General features: G+C 43.7%; 1 protein-coding gene across 2 annotated transcripts in view; it reads left to right on the forward strand.

Annotated features, from left to right (window-relative positions):
- LOC146790041 (phospholipase A2-like) overlaps positions 1 to 14,165 on the forward strand; it is a 202,060-nt gene that overhangs the window by 110,024 nt on the left and 77,871 nt on the right. For both annotated transcript variants that reach the window (XM_085628373.1, XM_085628375.1), the window contains one exon: positions 13,794 to 13,956. In XM_085628373.1, coding sequence (XP_085484499.1) covers positions 13,794 to 13,956 — 163 coding nt within the window. The remainder of the gene's footprint in view (positions 1 to 13,793; positions 13,957 to 14,165) is intronic.

A 14,165-nucleotide genomic window follows, 5' to 3' on the forward strand; every position in this document is an offset into this window, starting at 1 on the left:
CACCGGTATAATGAAATGTCTTCATGCTGAATACCCAGGCTACACAGTCTTAAACCATCCACCTCACGCCTCTTTAATCCACTACCAGACACTCCCTGCTCCTTTATCACATTCTTGCAGGTTTCCTGCTTTCTCCTTTTGTGACAGTTTTTCCGGGTTCCTCTTCCTCGGTCTTTCTGCTTTGTGTGTTTTTACATTTCTTGCTCATGGTAAATAACTGATGATAAAACAAGTGCCAGTCTGCAAAAATTAGTGCTGGAGTCCCCCACTGGCAACAGCCGGCTCAAATTAAGCACTGCTCCCGGGCAAGACTTCTCACAGACTAGCAAATAAAGGGTCTGGGGTAAAACATTTGTAGGGCCCTTCTTGGTTTCCCATCTGTGTTGGACAGAAAACTTTTACAGTGGAAAAAGGGGAAACCACAGTATTCGGTGCCACCTTTATCACATAGGAACAGGCCAGGCCCACTTTTTGTTATTATAAATACACATGTGTGGTTTGGGGCAAAGAGCCCCCACTGCTCCCCGTGTGATGGCCATGCTGGCAGATGGGAAGGGGAATTATTCATCTTTTTGGGTAGTGAGTTTGTGTTTCTCTGAGTCACTCAGCTCTGAGTGGTAGTAGGACATACAGTCTCGTGAAGCCTGATGTGCAGTAGTAACTACAAGGGTATGCTTTGTAATTCACGCACCGCTGGTTCTATAATTCCAATGTGGGGTTCTTGTGACATGTTTTTTAACCATCTGGTAGAATGGTTTGTAAAACTCAGCAAAACTCCATACACTTGTTGTCTGTGATAAATTGTAATTACTGTTAGGGAACTGCTAATTTAAAACACTACCACATCGTATTGTTGAAAGCTGTACTCTACTATACTACTTTCAAGGCTTCTCGTCGAGTATAACTTTGACAAATTATAGAAAATAAATAATTAATAGGAACTAAATCATTCCCCTGTAATATGGCATTAGAAGCCCTGCTAAAAGGGCATTATAATTATATTTCAAAACTTACAAAACATTGATTTTCACCATTTAAAGTTAGATATGGTACCCTAATACCAGTGCTTAACTTGAGACGGGGGTTTCCGGTACTCGGCACCAGCACTTAATTGTAAACTTCGGGACTTATGACAGTCTGCTACATGGTGGCGCTGTGTATTTAATTTAGATATGATTATGACAACAGTTGTTTATTTAGTCAATATACAGTAAAAAGGAACAATACCTGCCGCCCAGGCCATTCCTACTGCATTGGGGGCCTGGAATAGTCAGAATTGTCACACTTGTAGGAGTATGATTGTTAGTGGTTGTGCTGGTACTGTCACTGGCAATGCTGGCTGGGGCAAGCTGCAGTTGCCTCCTGACAAGGACCCTGGCACCTATTTTGTTTTTACAAATTAGGCACTGCATAGTACTCCAGAATTCATAGCTCATATACTGGGGCACTGGCTGAACACTTCTTTACCGACAGGGACTTGTGCCTAGTACTCTACTCTCATACCATGGGGTATGACCTGAAGCAGTACCCAAAGGGCACTGGTTAGTGGTCCTCTCCATTAGAACAACATTACTAAGATGTGTAACTTCTTAGCTGGAATGTGCGAAATTCACCTAATTTGCATTCAAGCATTTATATGGTGCCACAAAAATGGCTCAAAACTACATGAAATGTTAAACTGCCATTTAGAGCTGTATTTTAGCATGGAAGGCTTCCTGGCATCCATTTTGGAGGCCAGGATGCATTTCCTCTCCCCAAAAAAATTGTACAAAAAACACAAGTGCCACGTACAACAGCCACACGCGTTCTGATTATGTGCCTGTTCCCATGCCCCTGCACCAAACTTGTATGTGGCTTAATAACGTAATTTCAGGGATTTGCCATAAACACAGAATTCAATAAATTAGTTGGCCTAAAAAGGTTAGGGCGCTCGACCTCGGACCTGGGGGAACTGGGTTCGAGTCTCGGTAATACCGCCAAACATCCTGTGATTCTGGGCAAATCAATTAATCTCCCCAGTGCCTAACAAAAATAAAAGGAATGTGTGTCCTCCTGTAACGTAACTGGTGCTATGTAAAGCGCTCTGATACCTAATTGGATTCGGGTCAAGTTCGCTATATAAAACTCTGCAAAAAAAAATAATTATGCAGGTGTAATAGAAATTTCACCCATGTCCACTTCATAGACATGTCAGATTTAGAGATATGTAAGAGTTTAAATCTACTGAAAGCCCGTTTTTTGTTTTGTCTACTACACCAGCCATCTTTATAAACCACCTATATTTCCACCTAGTCCTCTCAGATCCCGAAGGCTGGAGCTGGGCCTGGTGATCCCCTCACACATGTCAGTACCCACACAGTTTCCAGTCCTGGGCTTTTTTGTGTCAGCCTAATGCATTCTGGATGCTGTAGTCTTGGCTTGCTTTGCTAAACCCGAATAGACCGACACACCAGATAGCAGAGATTTGTAGTTGAAAGTTCACAAGTGGAAGGGGTGTGTCCATAATGACATGGAGTAAGGTAGTCCCCCTAGCTTAAGCTTCATTTGTAAGTTGCAAAATGTGTGATTTTTTTTAAAAACACAGTGTAGGCCCTGATTATATTCAATTAACAGTGAGATTGGGAGCACTGCTCGCTCCTGTGAGTTTTTCAAGGATGGGCCCATGTTTTCTACCGTGGAACCTGTAATATAAAACCTGGGTCATAAGTGCATGCTGTACTGGGGCGCTGAATGAAGCCTGTGTTCACTTTACCTGCCTGTTCTTCAGGACATGCTTGGGAGGTCATTAACAATCTGCTGCTGTGTAAAGCCTGGTGGACTGTTAGCTCGAGCCAGCAACGAACAAACTGGGAATGACGTCCAGAATATGAATAACCTTATGTCAACCTCCAACTTGCCACGAGGCCTGTAATGATTAAGTAACAACCTCATTGCAGAGCCGCAAACAAATCCCAAACTATTGGTTCTGGTGCAGTCATTTATGTACGTGTGAAGCGTAAGAAAATGCGAGAATCCGCCCTGATGAGAGAATGTTTTATCGGGCCTGAAGGATTTGCTTCTGTGGTAAGCATTCCATTTTCCTCCAGGAACTCATTTTACAGCGAGTGGATGTTACACGTTGTGTTCAGCTGGCCTGGCCATGTTTCTCATTGGGTATTTCCCTGGTGGGCCTTTGGAGGGCGTTTTAGGACCATACTAGACCTATTGTTGCTTACCAAAAATGTACAGGGGCTTGCAGCCAGCCCATTGCTTACAGCCGTGGTCCGTGCAGGTAACAGCGGTGAGGCGGTGTGGCCGCGTGGGGGGGGGGAGGATGGGGGGGATTTCGAGGGACGATGCTTAGGGAAAAATTAAATAAATACTTAATCTTCCCTCAGCATCGTCCCTCGAAATCAGGCGGCCTACCGCCCCACTGCTGTTACCTGCACGGACCACGGCTGATTGCTTACCACTGGCTGGCTTTATTGTCACTCTCATTTGCTTACTTCTTATTCAGTGTTTTTTGCCAGCTTGATTATCTTGTGTTTGTCCCTCCCCTGGAGTATAGTCTCTTTACCATATCTCAGCGCGACTGGCTTCTATTCTTCCACTGTCCACTTTTAACCCCTTCAGTGCCCCGCCCTTTCCCCCTCCTGTGCCGGGCGTTACATTAGCGGGCGGGGTCCATGACGAGATAGTCTCGTCATGGGCACAGCGCAACCGTGCTCCATGACGAGACTATCTCGTCATGGGCATAGAAGAGGTTAAGGAACATTTATTTTTTCGTTATGCTTAAGCACTTTCATTTCAAGCTATTTCCCTCGTATGATTCTCCCCAAATACCTGCCGGCTGTGCTCTTTGGTGATATCTCCCTTATGTTGCAAGGTGTCTATTGGGTGCTTCTACCCACTAAACCCCTAGCCTCCTCCACACTCCGTGTGGTTTTCTCGCTCGTGCTCTGTTACCCTGCTCCGATGTTGCTCTCTCTTGTATGCTGCTTTTTATTCCCACGTGACTATTCCCCATTACCTGTTCCTTCTTCGCCCACCGCACCCAGTATCTTTTTTTTAAATTATTATTCTTTTGGTGGGGAGGACCAGGTAGCAAACTGCTGCTGGACCCTCCACCTTAAAAATCGTATTATGCACTATTTCTTTTTTATTTTATTTACCGATCCATCTCTGATCGGTAAATTTTAAAAAATGGCAGCTGCGTCATTTTATAGCTGCACATGCATAAGGATGTATTGACGTGAATGTTATTGCTCACGCGTACTCCTACAATATGATGTGGCTGCTGTGGGTATGCCAGTGTGCCTTCTTTTTACGTTGCCTAGACTTTACAGCATTTTGTCGCTGCAGTACAGCATTGCAAAAACTGGCATTGACACAGTCAGTACCAGTAGCAGCTGGTGTTGTCGAGGAGTGGCGGGGCGGTGGAAAAAGGGTCTGGTGATGACGGATGACAAATGACAACATTTTTAGGTCTCGCCTGACCCAGTGCACGCGCTGGTCTGGCGAGACTTTTTGTGAGGGCTCCAAAAAATGCTACCATGGCCAGCCTAGAGCTACAGTGCATGTGCGCGGGCGCGCGCCGCTCTTGATCGCAATCACTTTTACTTTTGCGGCCGCTTTCATGTTCTCCGTGAGCTTCTCCGTGAGCCAATGCTTAACAAGCATTGGCATAGCCAATAGGTCTCGCCTTTGGGACCATATAAGTGTTTTGCCATGCAACAGTTACATAGCTAAATACTTATAAGGTCCCAAAAGCTAGACCTATTGGCTATGCCAATGCTTGTTAAAAAGACTTCCCTACAGCCGGCCGCATCACGCTCTTCTGCTCCTCTCCGCTGCAGGCACAGGCTCCCAGACTCCCCTGCGGGCAATCCTGACGCCACTCTCATGCTGCTCGAAGCAGCATCAGGATTGGTTTCAGGGCTCTGAATTTGCACTCCCAGTGACCCTGAGAGCCTGTGCTCAGGTTGGAGATGATTTCAGGGCGCATGACGGTTTGATTCCTGCAGCCTGTCATCCCCATTGCCCCGCCCCCAAAGACTCAGCAGCAAAAGAAAAATAAAACAATAATAAAACATGTTTAATATCATTTTATTTTTCCTTTTCTGCCGTTTTCAGGCAGCTGGCGTGGGGGATGGGGGGAGGGAACGTTCCTCCGCCACAGTGGAGGAGCCGACGGTTAATAGGTACAAAAAGGCAAGAATTGTTAGCTTTGCCAATGCTTGTTTTAAGCTCCAGAGCCACTGCTGGCACCTCTGGGACTTTATTGCTGTAGGCACATTGTGAGGCATAAGCAAAGGGAAAGAGTGAGAAAGGAGGGAAAGAGGAAAGATGGAGAGAGAGGGGTGAAGGAGAGAGACAGAAATGTAAGGATGGCAAGAGAGTAGGTAAGAATTGAGCTGGGCTCGTTTGAACATTTTTGCAAGGGCAGTGCTTCCCACTCATGCTCTGGCACCTCTTCCTCGCCAACCTCACGCAAAATTTATGACGATCGGGCAACCCAAGAGCAACAGAGGCAGCATCCGAACCAGGCTTCTAGCAGCAGCCTCAGCAGTCCCTGTCCTTCCTGCTCCACCCACCCACGCTTGCCTGCTTGCAAAAATAAACATTTTCCCAAATGTACGTTTAAATTTTCTTTTAGCAGACAGGACACTGTGTCAATACCACCTATGCCTCCACCCTTTAATTATTTTTCTGAAACCCAACCAATATGTTGATTTGGCCCAAAATAACTGTTCTCGATATGCTGGCGTTCTCCAGCAGTAACGAATTGATAGCATCAGCAGAACGGATGTAACACATTTTCCTGAGTTTGACCAAGTAGTACCATGGAGCAAAAATAACAGAGAAGCATCCTATTCTTGGCTCTTTGTCAGCGCCCTCTCTTCACCTTCTATTTTTACTTGTCAACAACTGTAGCATTTCCTGTAAAAAAAAACGAAAGATATATTCTGTGCACTGAGAGCTCACCCACTGCCAATCAACCAATCCGCATATTGTCTTTAGTAAAAGGCATGCGTGATTGCCTTTTCTTATATTAACGTCAGGGCCGCTGGAATTATGCGACAGGGAAGGACCAAATTATGCTGCGGGGTTGACAAGATTATGTGGCAAACAAATCCATCCAAATTATGCAGCATAATGCTGCACATTTTATGACAGCTTTACTGCATTATTTTGTCTTATTTACAAGTTTACACTGGCTGAGGAAAAATTCCACTTTATTAGTAACATTTTAATGCTCAAGCACTGCAATAGGCAAGTGAAAGGTGGCCAGTGGACTTCTGAGATGGGCCTTCCACTGAGCACCTAGACTTGTCAGCACCTTTTTAGCACCTTTGATTCGTTTGAGCTAGAAACAAATTTGTTATTTTTGGCAAAACCTTCAAATTAGGCAGCTGATGATGGATTCTGTGGAATTGCAGTGAATCCAAAATTATGCGGAAAATGACGCAGCCTCAAAATCGGATACTTCCAGTTGCCCTGATAACGTGTTTATCAAGCGCTTGCTCATCTGATGGTATCACGGCACTAGGAGTTTCTACTGGCTGAGGAAGACAACCTCTCCAAATATGTGGGGTTTCAAGACTTTACAGAACTGCAGATGGCTTCAGAGTAAAGCAACTATGGACATTAAAAGAATTGCACAGCTTAAGGATGGAGATGAAGAAAATAATGAAATGTAGTTTCCCAGTTCACCAGCAGTTTTTGTTATTGTTGCAGATTTATATAGCGCAAACTCGACCGACTCAAAGGTATTGGAGCTTTATATCAGCACCAGTTACATTACACAAGGACACATTCATGTTTTGGTAGGGACGGGGAGATTAAGTGATTTGCCCACAATCACAGGATGTTGAGCCAACACCAAGGCTTGAACCTGGTTTCCAGCTCCCAAGTCGGCAGCTCTAGCCGTGAGACGACATCCTCTCCAGTTCAATCACTTATATACTTTACAGTCACCCCTAAATCATTCCAAAAGCCAAATCCAGTTCCACAATACTACAGAAGGTGTACAAAAGATTTTCAAGATATCTTGAAATATCATCACGGTCATCATACCCACAGGTAAAATACAAGTTAGAAACGATTTTCTCACCAGGTAAAAACTCTTGTATAGACTTCACAGCACAGCGCAACTCAGGTAGATATAAAAAACAGAATATGTATATATAAACAAAACAATAAAACAGAACAGGGAAAAAGACACATAACAGACAGAATAGTCTAAATTTCAGAGACTGATCTGTTCAATCTAGGGTGAAAAATACTTCATGTGGTGTTCACATCACCATTTACCAAATCCCCTATCATAACAGATTCAGTTTTATAGATACGTCGAAGCGTTTCGGTGGACCGGACTTATGTGTCCCCACCTTCCTCAGGACAGACAAAACGATTCTCTCACTAGTGTGTGACACAAAAACTGTGAAGAGATATAATGCAAATACCACAAATGTACCATTTAAAATTTAATTTATCTAAACACAAACTAGTAATGTTCATATTTCATTACATTTCACCACACAACAGTAATACTTACCTGCATTACTGTATGGTACTTGAATTCCAGCAGTTATAGCCCACTCTCATCTCTCATTTCATAAACTGGGCAAGGTGGGAAACAAGGCCCACACTCCATTAATCTCCCAATCCTCCTTCTTCACTCTCTTCCCTTCTCTCTTATTCTTATGTGGACCATTTGGTATTATCCACTTACACTCACCCCCAATTTAGACCAGAGGCTTCGACCTGTATCCCTGTGGGGGAATCCAGAACTTTTCAGGGATCTTCAATCTCAAAGAGGGAACATCCTCATTGTAATCCAAAAATCTACAACAAAGGAAGCAGCAACTTGTATTAGGCCTCCTTTAAGCACCACAAAGGGCCATTTTCATTGCTTGAGTTTCATATATTTGTGTTTTTTAAAAAGGGGGACTTATATAGAAGCTCACCATGGCAGGGAAGGTTGAGGATATGTAATAATAAAATTAGGAGACATGGGGGAGGTTAGGGGTTAATGGGAGACAATGGGGAGCCAAGGGAGAGAAGTGTAGTGGGGTGTGTGGGACAGGAAACCTTTCAGTGGTCTGCAGGGTCCGCAGGGGACACACAAACATGTGAGGCGGCCTGCAGGCTAATTGTTCAGGCAGGCGTCAGAGGAATTTAACACTTCTGCTGCCTGCTGGCCTGTTGCTCACCCTCCTTTTACTGACTCAATAGCAGCACACAGCCACTAAAGAGAGGGCGACCTCCAGGTTTTTTTTAAAAACATTTTTTGCAGGCACTTTTGTAAAAATCGCAGCATTTTTACAAAAGTGTCAATTTCACAATTTCTTTGCAAATCGTGGAATCCTGGTGTACTTCCTTATGATCTATTAGAACTTCAAATAAGTCACAACCATTCATCAAAAGTCCTTAAAAAGAAGCTACACTGTTGGAGGTTCACCCTCGTCTTGAAAAGGTATTCTCTAATAAAGGGAGTACTAGTTATGGCACGCCCCTCTTTCGTTATCGTGAAGAAAATGCTTCTTGACATCAGGTATATCTGAACATGGGTACCATCTTCAGCGATTCGAGCTTACAATAATCGAGAAGCTGGAACATCAGTACTTGTATAACTATTGCAAACTCCACAGGAGAGAAATTGAGCCTAATATTTATACTTTAGTGCTGGGAGCTGAAAAGAGGATACAGTAATAGTGCGGCCACATCCATGTTTGACAGAATAGGTTAAATCTTCTAATCTTTATTGAGCTTCGGCTGTCAGTTTGGAACATCCCCATCCCAAGGATTCACACTGAGATATTTCTCTTTGTCTGCCTCTTTGACAGGACCCCAAGAACAGCATCTCACTTCACTTTCTAACTGTTTCTTTAACTTTTGGTTTCTCTTACAATTTCAAATGGCCTTCCATGGCTTTATTTTAACTTCAACTTCATAACTTTTTGCCACCCACCTCCCCCAAACTCCGACTTATTGTTTTCCTTTGCCACTTACCAGCTTTTCCCAAACTAGAGGTTGGCTGTTATGTTTCTTCCCATGAAAGGTTTCCCAAAATTACTATTCTATTCTAGCATTACAGGATGCCCAGAGTTGGGACGGGGAGGCAGTTTCTCACCTCAAACTCCTTCCATTATAAGTTCTGAGGTGTTGCTGGATGTCATGTTGGGAGGCCAGCCTATGCTCAAAGCACGGACCGTGCCCTGTGCTTCTTACAGTCTTGCCAGATATAAATTCAAACCAGTTAAAACGGGCAGGTGCTCCTGCAGCCTGGAAGTGTGAATGCCAGAACACCAGACACCTCAAAATGAGCCTGTTAATGATTTCTAGCCGGCCTATTCATCCCTTGGCCCTGTGCTGTTAAACATGTTCACCTTATTTATTTTGAAAGTTTTATAGAGCGCGAACAAGATCCTTGCGGATATCAGAGCGCTATACAGTTAGTAAAGTTCTTTATACATCAAATAAATGTAAATCAAAGCACGTATACATAACGTCTTGTAAAAGCAAAATATTAAGGTACAATATCCCGTTGTGTAAGACAGAGGTAAGATATAATGTATAGGTTGGTCAGATGGTCCCTTATAAACATTAGATTAGTAGCGCAGGTGCAATTGGTCTCGAGATTTCTATAGACCATACGCAGGTGAATTTGGTCATGAGAATCGATTTTAATTCCTTTTTGAAAGAAGCAGTGGAGGGGTTAAATCTGGTTTCTGGGGGTAAGGCATTCCAGATTCTGGGCGCCATCCCTGAGAAGGTTCGGTTATATGTTTTCTTCTTGTTGAATCTTTGCGGTTTCAGTAGTAGGTTTTCCGCACTTCTTAAAGATCTGATCCCACCAGAGATCGTCAGTTTCTGTGCCAGATAGCCGGGTGCATTGTGATGCATGGCTTTGTGCGTCATACACGCTATTTTCAAATGAATTCTGGCTTCGAAAGGTAGCCAGTTCAAGGATTGTAGATCCGGGGAGATGTGGGAACTCCTATTAGAACCAGTGATGAGTCTTGCTGCAGCATTGATTGAAGCTCTTAATCTTCATATTATTCAACTGCGTAATGTTAATTACCTCAGTTTCTCTTTATGAACTTTCCTTGTCATACTTTTGCCCACCTCTTCTTCTCAGTGAGAATCGAAGCCTTTTTTAAATTTACGACGAATATTTAATCCCCATGCCCCAGATTCTAATTTGTTTGGCAGTAAAGCTCAAGAAACCCCTCCTGCAACACTGAAGTGGGTGGGACTGATCACAGCCATTGAATGCGCCCATTGTCTGATGGATGGAAGGATGAATGCAGTCAAAAGCTGCCGTTGCTTCTCTTGTCCCGCCCACTGGGTGGAGACAGTGACTGCTGCGCCCTCCAGTAGTTCCCACATGCATACAGCATATAGTGCGCTAACAGGTGTGCTGGTTGACAAAAGGATACTTTTGTAGAGGCAGGAGAGGCTCGTAAATAACACCGCCACACTTTTATTAAACCTTTATTCATTCTCCACACATTACATGCGTTTTCAGCTGCATCTTAACATTAACTCTTACAAACATACTTCACTCACTGCAACTCTTTCCTCTCCTTTAGTGGCCTAACATCCTACCAGGTCACTCTACATGAAGAGCTTTCCAGTGTCACTATTCTGCCCTCTACTGCTTACTATGTTTTTTAGCCAGCCTAGCCCTCCTTCAGTCCAAGGTTCCATCCTCCCTGTTCAAATATTAGAATGTGGGTCCCATCCTCACAGCCAGTGACTTGGGGAAATTGTGCAATCCTGTTAAACCCCATATTGGTGCCCTGCACCTCCCCTGGTGTGAAAGGGAAGACTAGGAGGGCATGATTTCCAGATAAATGGCATATAGATATTTCTATAGACCCTGGAGATATTCCACCTGCCAGAGCTACTATGGGAGCTACCTGACACAATCAGTTGTAAGGGGCACAAGACCTGCACCTGCGTGTGAATGGCTTGGGGTTTATGTGTGTATCTTCCTAGAAATGAGTCCAGCTCATGTATTAGCTTGAGCATATATTTGTTGTAACTCTGACCCTAGAAAATCTCTATTGTCTTCTACTCCCCCACTGTGCTGCCAAAATCCTCACTCTTCACACTCTTGCATACAGTGCAGCCATTTTGGAAAAAGCAGATGCATTCTGGGACACATTTACAGGCGGCACGCTAATGAGGTTCATACAACTGACCCACGCTATATCTTGGATGTGAACTTTGTGTAACTGACACCATTATGTCACAGGCGCATGCACTATTTTGTGTGTGTGGAACTCCAGGGCCTGTTTTATGAATTACAGGCATGCCAGAGGTATTAGTATTACCAATGCGGGTATAATTTGCACCTGGTTACCACTAGCTTCCCTTTATAGTAACCTGCATGTTTTTTAAAGCATTCAATAATTGAAATTCATTAGTACTTATCATTTGAGGGTTACTTTTCGGCAATCCAAATTAGAGAATGTGTCAAATTTTCCCAAGTTTGTATGATCACTATGCAATTTTTGAGAAAAATAAAATGTGGACCTTTAGCAGCAGCAGCCCGTGCAGGTAAGAGCAGTAGGGCAGAGGGGCCGAGTTGGGGGTTGGAATTCGGCAGCCAACCACGAGAGAAAATTAAATAAATAATGTATTGTCCTTCGTCGGCGTCTGGCAAAATACCCCCCCACGCACCACCGCTCTTATCTGCACGGGCCGCAGCTGACCTTTAGTACTAACAATGTGCTTTTGTGGTTGCAAAGCAATTTTGGATTGGTTTGCAATTCACAAATGTTATTGTCTTTACTGTCGTTCATTATCCTGAGCTTCTACCTGCAGTGAAAATGCTGAGGCTAAAGGAAAGAGTAGCACATCTCTGGTTATTCTGGTCTGTAAACTAGCAAACCTTGGTGGGGTAATGCAAGGATATGATGAGTAATGCTAATAAAGGGAATCTACCTTTCTCATGTTCTTTTGATTCACCAATAATCCAGGGAAGTGAAAGTGGCATCACACTTACTTTATCACCCTTGATGACATCACATTAGGTGAGATCACATGAACTTTAACGTTGGGTAAATCTTGCAAAGTGTGTTTTTGTGACATAAGAACTCAACCCATCCAACACAAGTTTGAAACCTGTAAATCTGACAATAAGTTCAAGATAAATAAAACAATAAAGTTTACCATAGCAGATAAAAGTAAATCTTGGCGCGCTCATATTAACTGGAGTGCTGTTAGGACATTCCTGGTGTGAAGCCATGATAGAGTAGAGACACAACCACTGATGCACCATCCATATGTTCCTGACACTAATCATAAGCTAAACTACAGACTTAAATACCAAGGTACAGCCCCGGATGCACAGATTCATCCTCAACTCTGCATTTACAGCCTGAAATGTGAAGCACATCCCTGATTGGCAAGGCGCATCCTGCTAAATATACCCATCTATGCCAAGGTGAAAGCCTAAATGCCCACAAAGTGGCACAACCATCAAAGCAGAGGAACAACCATTGATATCAAGCTCCAGCCCAAAATTCCATGGCACACATTGTCCTACTTCTCTGTCATTGTCTCTCTAAAAGAGTTGGATTCCAAACTAGGGCCTCAGGTAGGAAGGTTGGTGACCAAAGAGCCACACCTTTAGGCAGCAGGAACCACGGCTTCATAGAAACCACAAATAAGACCGGTGGCATGTGGGGTATCATAGATGCAAACCATCTGCATGGGTGAGCCCCAGAGAACTCCCTCAACCTGCCCCTTGTTAAAAGACAATGAAGGCTTGGCCTAAAGGATTGTCCAAAGATCAGTGTGGTTTGTGACTCTGGGCTCTACAGTTTAGCTTGCGGCTGGCAGAGAATACGCACGTCTGCAAGTCAGAGCTAGCTTCCCTCAACCCTTGCATGGGCTCATCCAAGTCTGATTTCTGAATATTAAGTGAGTGGGAACCCTTAGGTCTTGAGTTGCAGATCCCAGCCAATGGGGGTCCTTTGCCTGATTGAGGTCTTTATCCTAAACGGGTACCAGGGTACAGGATTTTAGGTCAATTCATTCAATGCATCTGTCCTGTATGCAGGGTGAGAACACTCTTCACATACACCATATGACTTAGGCTGTCTGGCCCTCCTGTGCCTTTAATTTCGTCGAGTGTCATACAGTTATGATCCACAGATCTGTAGTATCTATATTTATAGAAAGCCAAATAATAGATACCCATTGCTACGAACCCAAATATTCGAAAAGCTGTTTTAAAAAAAGTCCAGAAAGATAGCTTGGCTGAAACTAATTGAAATAAACAATAACAGATCAACACCTTTTTTTTAAACAAAAGCAAACGTGGGTCCCATGGGAAACCCTAGTTAGGAAACATAGTTTTATAAATAAAAAAGTTAGTAGAGGACTTGGAGATGTTTCTTCCTCTCCACGACTCCCCAAAAACACAAGGGAGGGGTGGGGGGTGGGGGGGGGGGAGAAGGGATGGAAACAAAGATCAGTGAGACTAGAAGTTCATGGGTAAGCCCCCAAACAGCACTTTAAAAAAGTGAAACTTCACCAAGTGACATGGTATGGGAGTTGATGCTAGGTGGGTTCTTGCGTTGTGCAGTATTTACAGAAATATGTAACCGAATATATTAATTCCGAGTAAAATTGAGATAGTTATAGACTATTCTCAACACCCACCAATCTTCAAAATGGATAAAACAGAATGTTCACTACCTTTGAGTTAAATTTTTACCTCTATGATATATGACTATTTTGTGCATGCCCACTCCACCGTATTCCATACATGGCTATTTTTGTTTGTCCCCCAGTTTGGAGCAGTGCCTATGCCAAGGCTCCTGTCAGGCGAAGAGGGCTCTTGGAACTGGAGGGCACAGTGCGCTGCAGCACGGGCCGATCGGGCATTGCCTATCTAGGCTATGGCTGTTATTGTGGTCTGGGTGGACAAGGCTGGCCCAAAGATGCGGCAGACTGGTAAGTAGACTCCTATTAAAAATGTGCCAGGAGGGAAACCACTGTGATTAAGCTGTGAACAAAAAGTAAACACAAACAACCCTAACAAAGCTGCTTACTAGCACTTTCTATGACCAGGCCTAGGCTTGTTGATCCACAGAGCAGCACAATGCAGTCACACTTTTATAATGATCTTTAGATGTGCAAAGCATTATATGTAAATACTTATC

The sequence above is a fragment of the Triturus cristatus genome, chromosome 10 (genome assembly GCF_964204655.1).
Source record: "Triturus cristatus chromosome 10, aTriCri1.1, whole genome shotgun sequence".
NCBI lineage: Eukaryota > Metazoa > Chordata > Amphibia > Caudata > Salamandridae > Triturus > Triturus cristatus.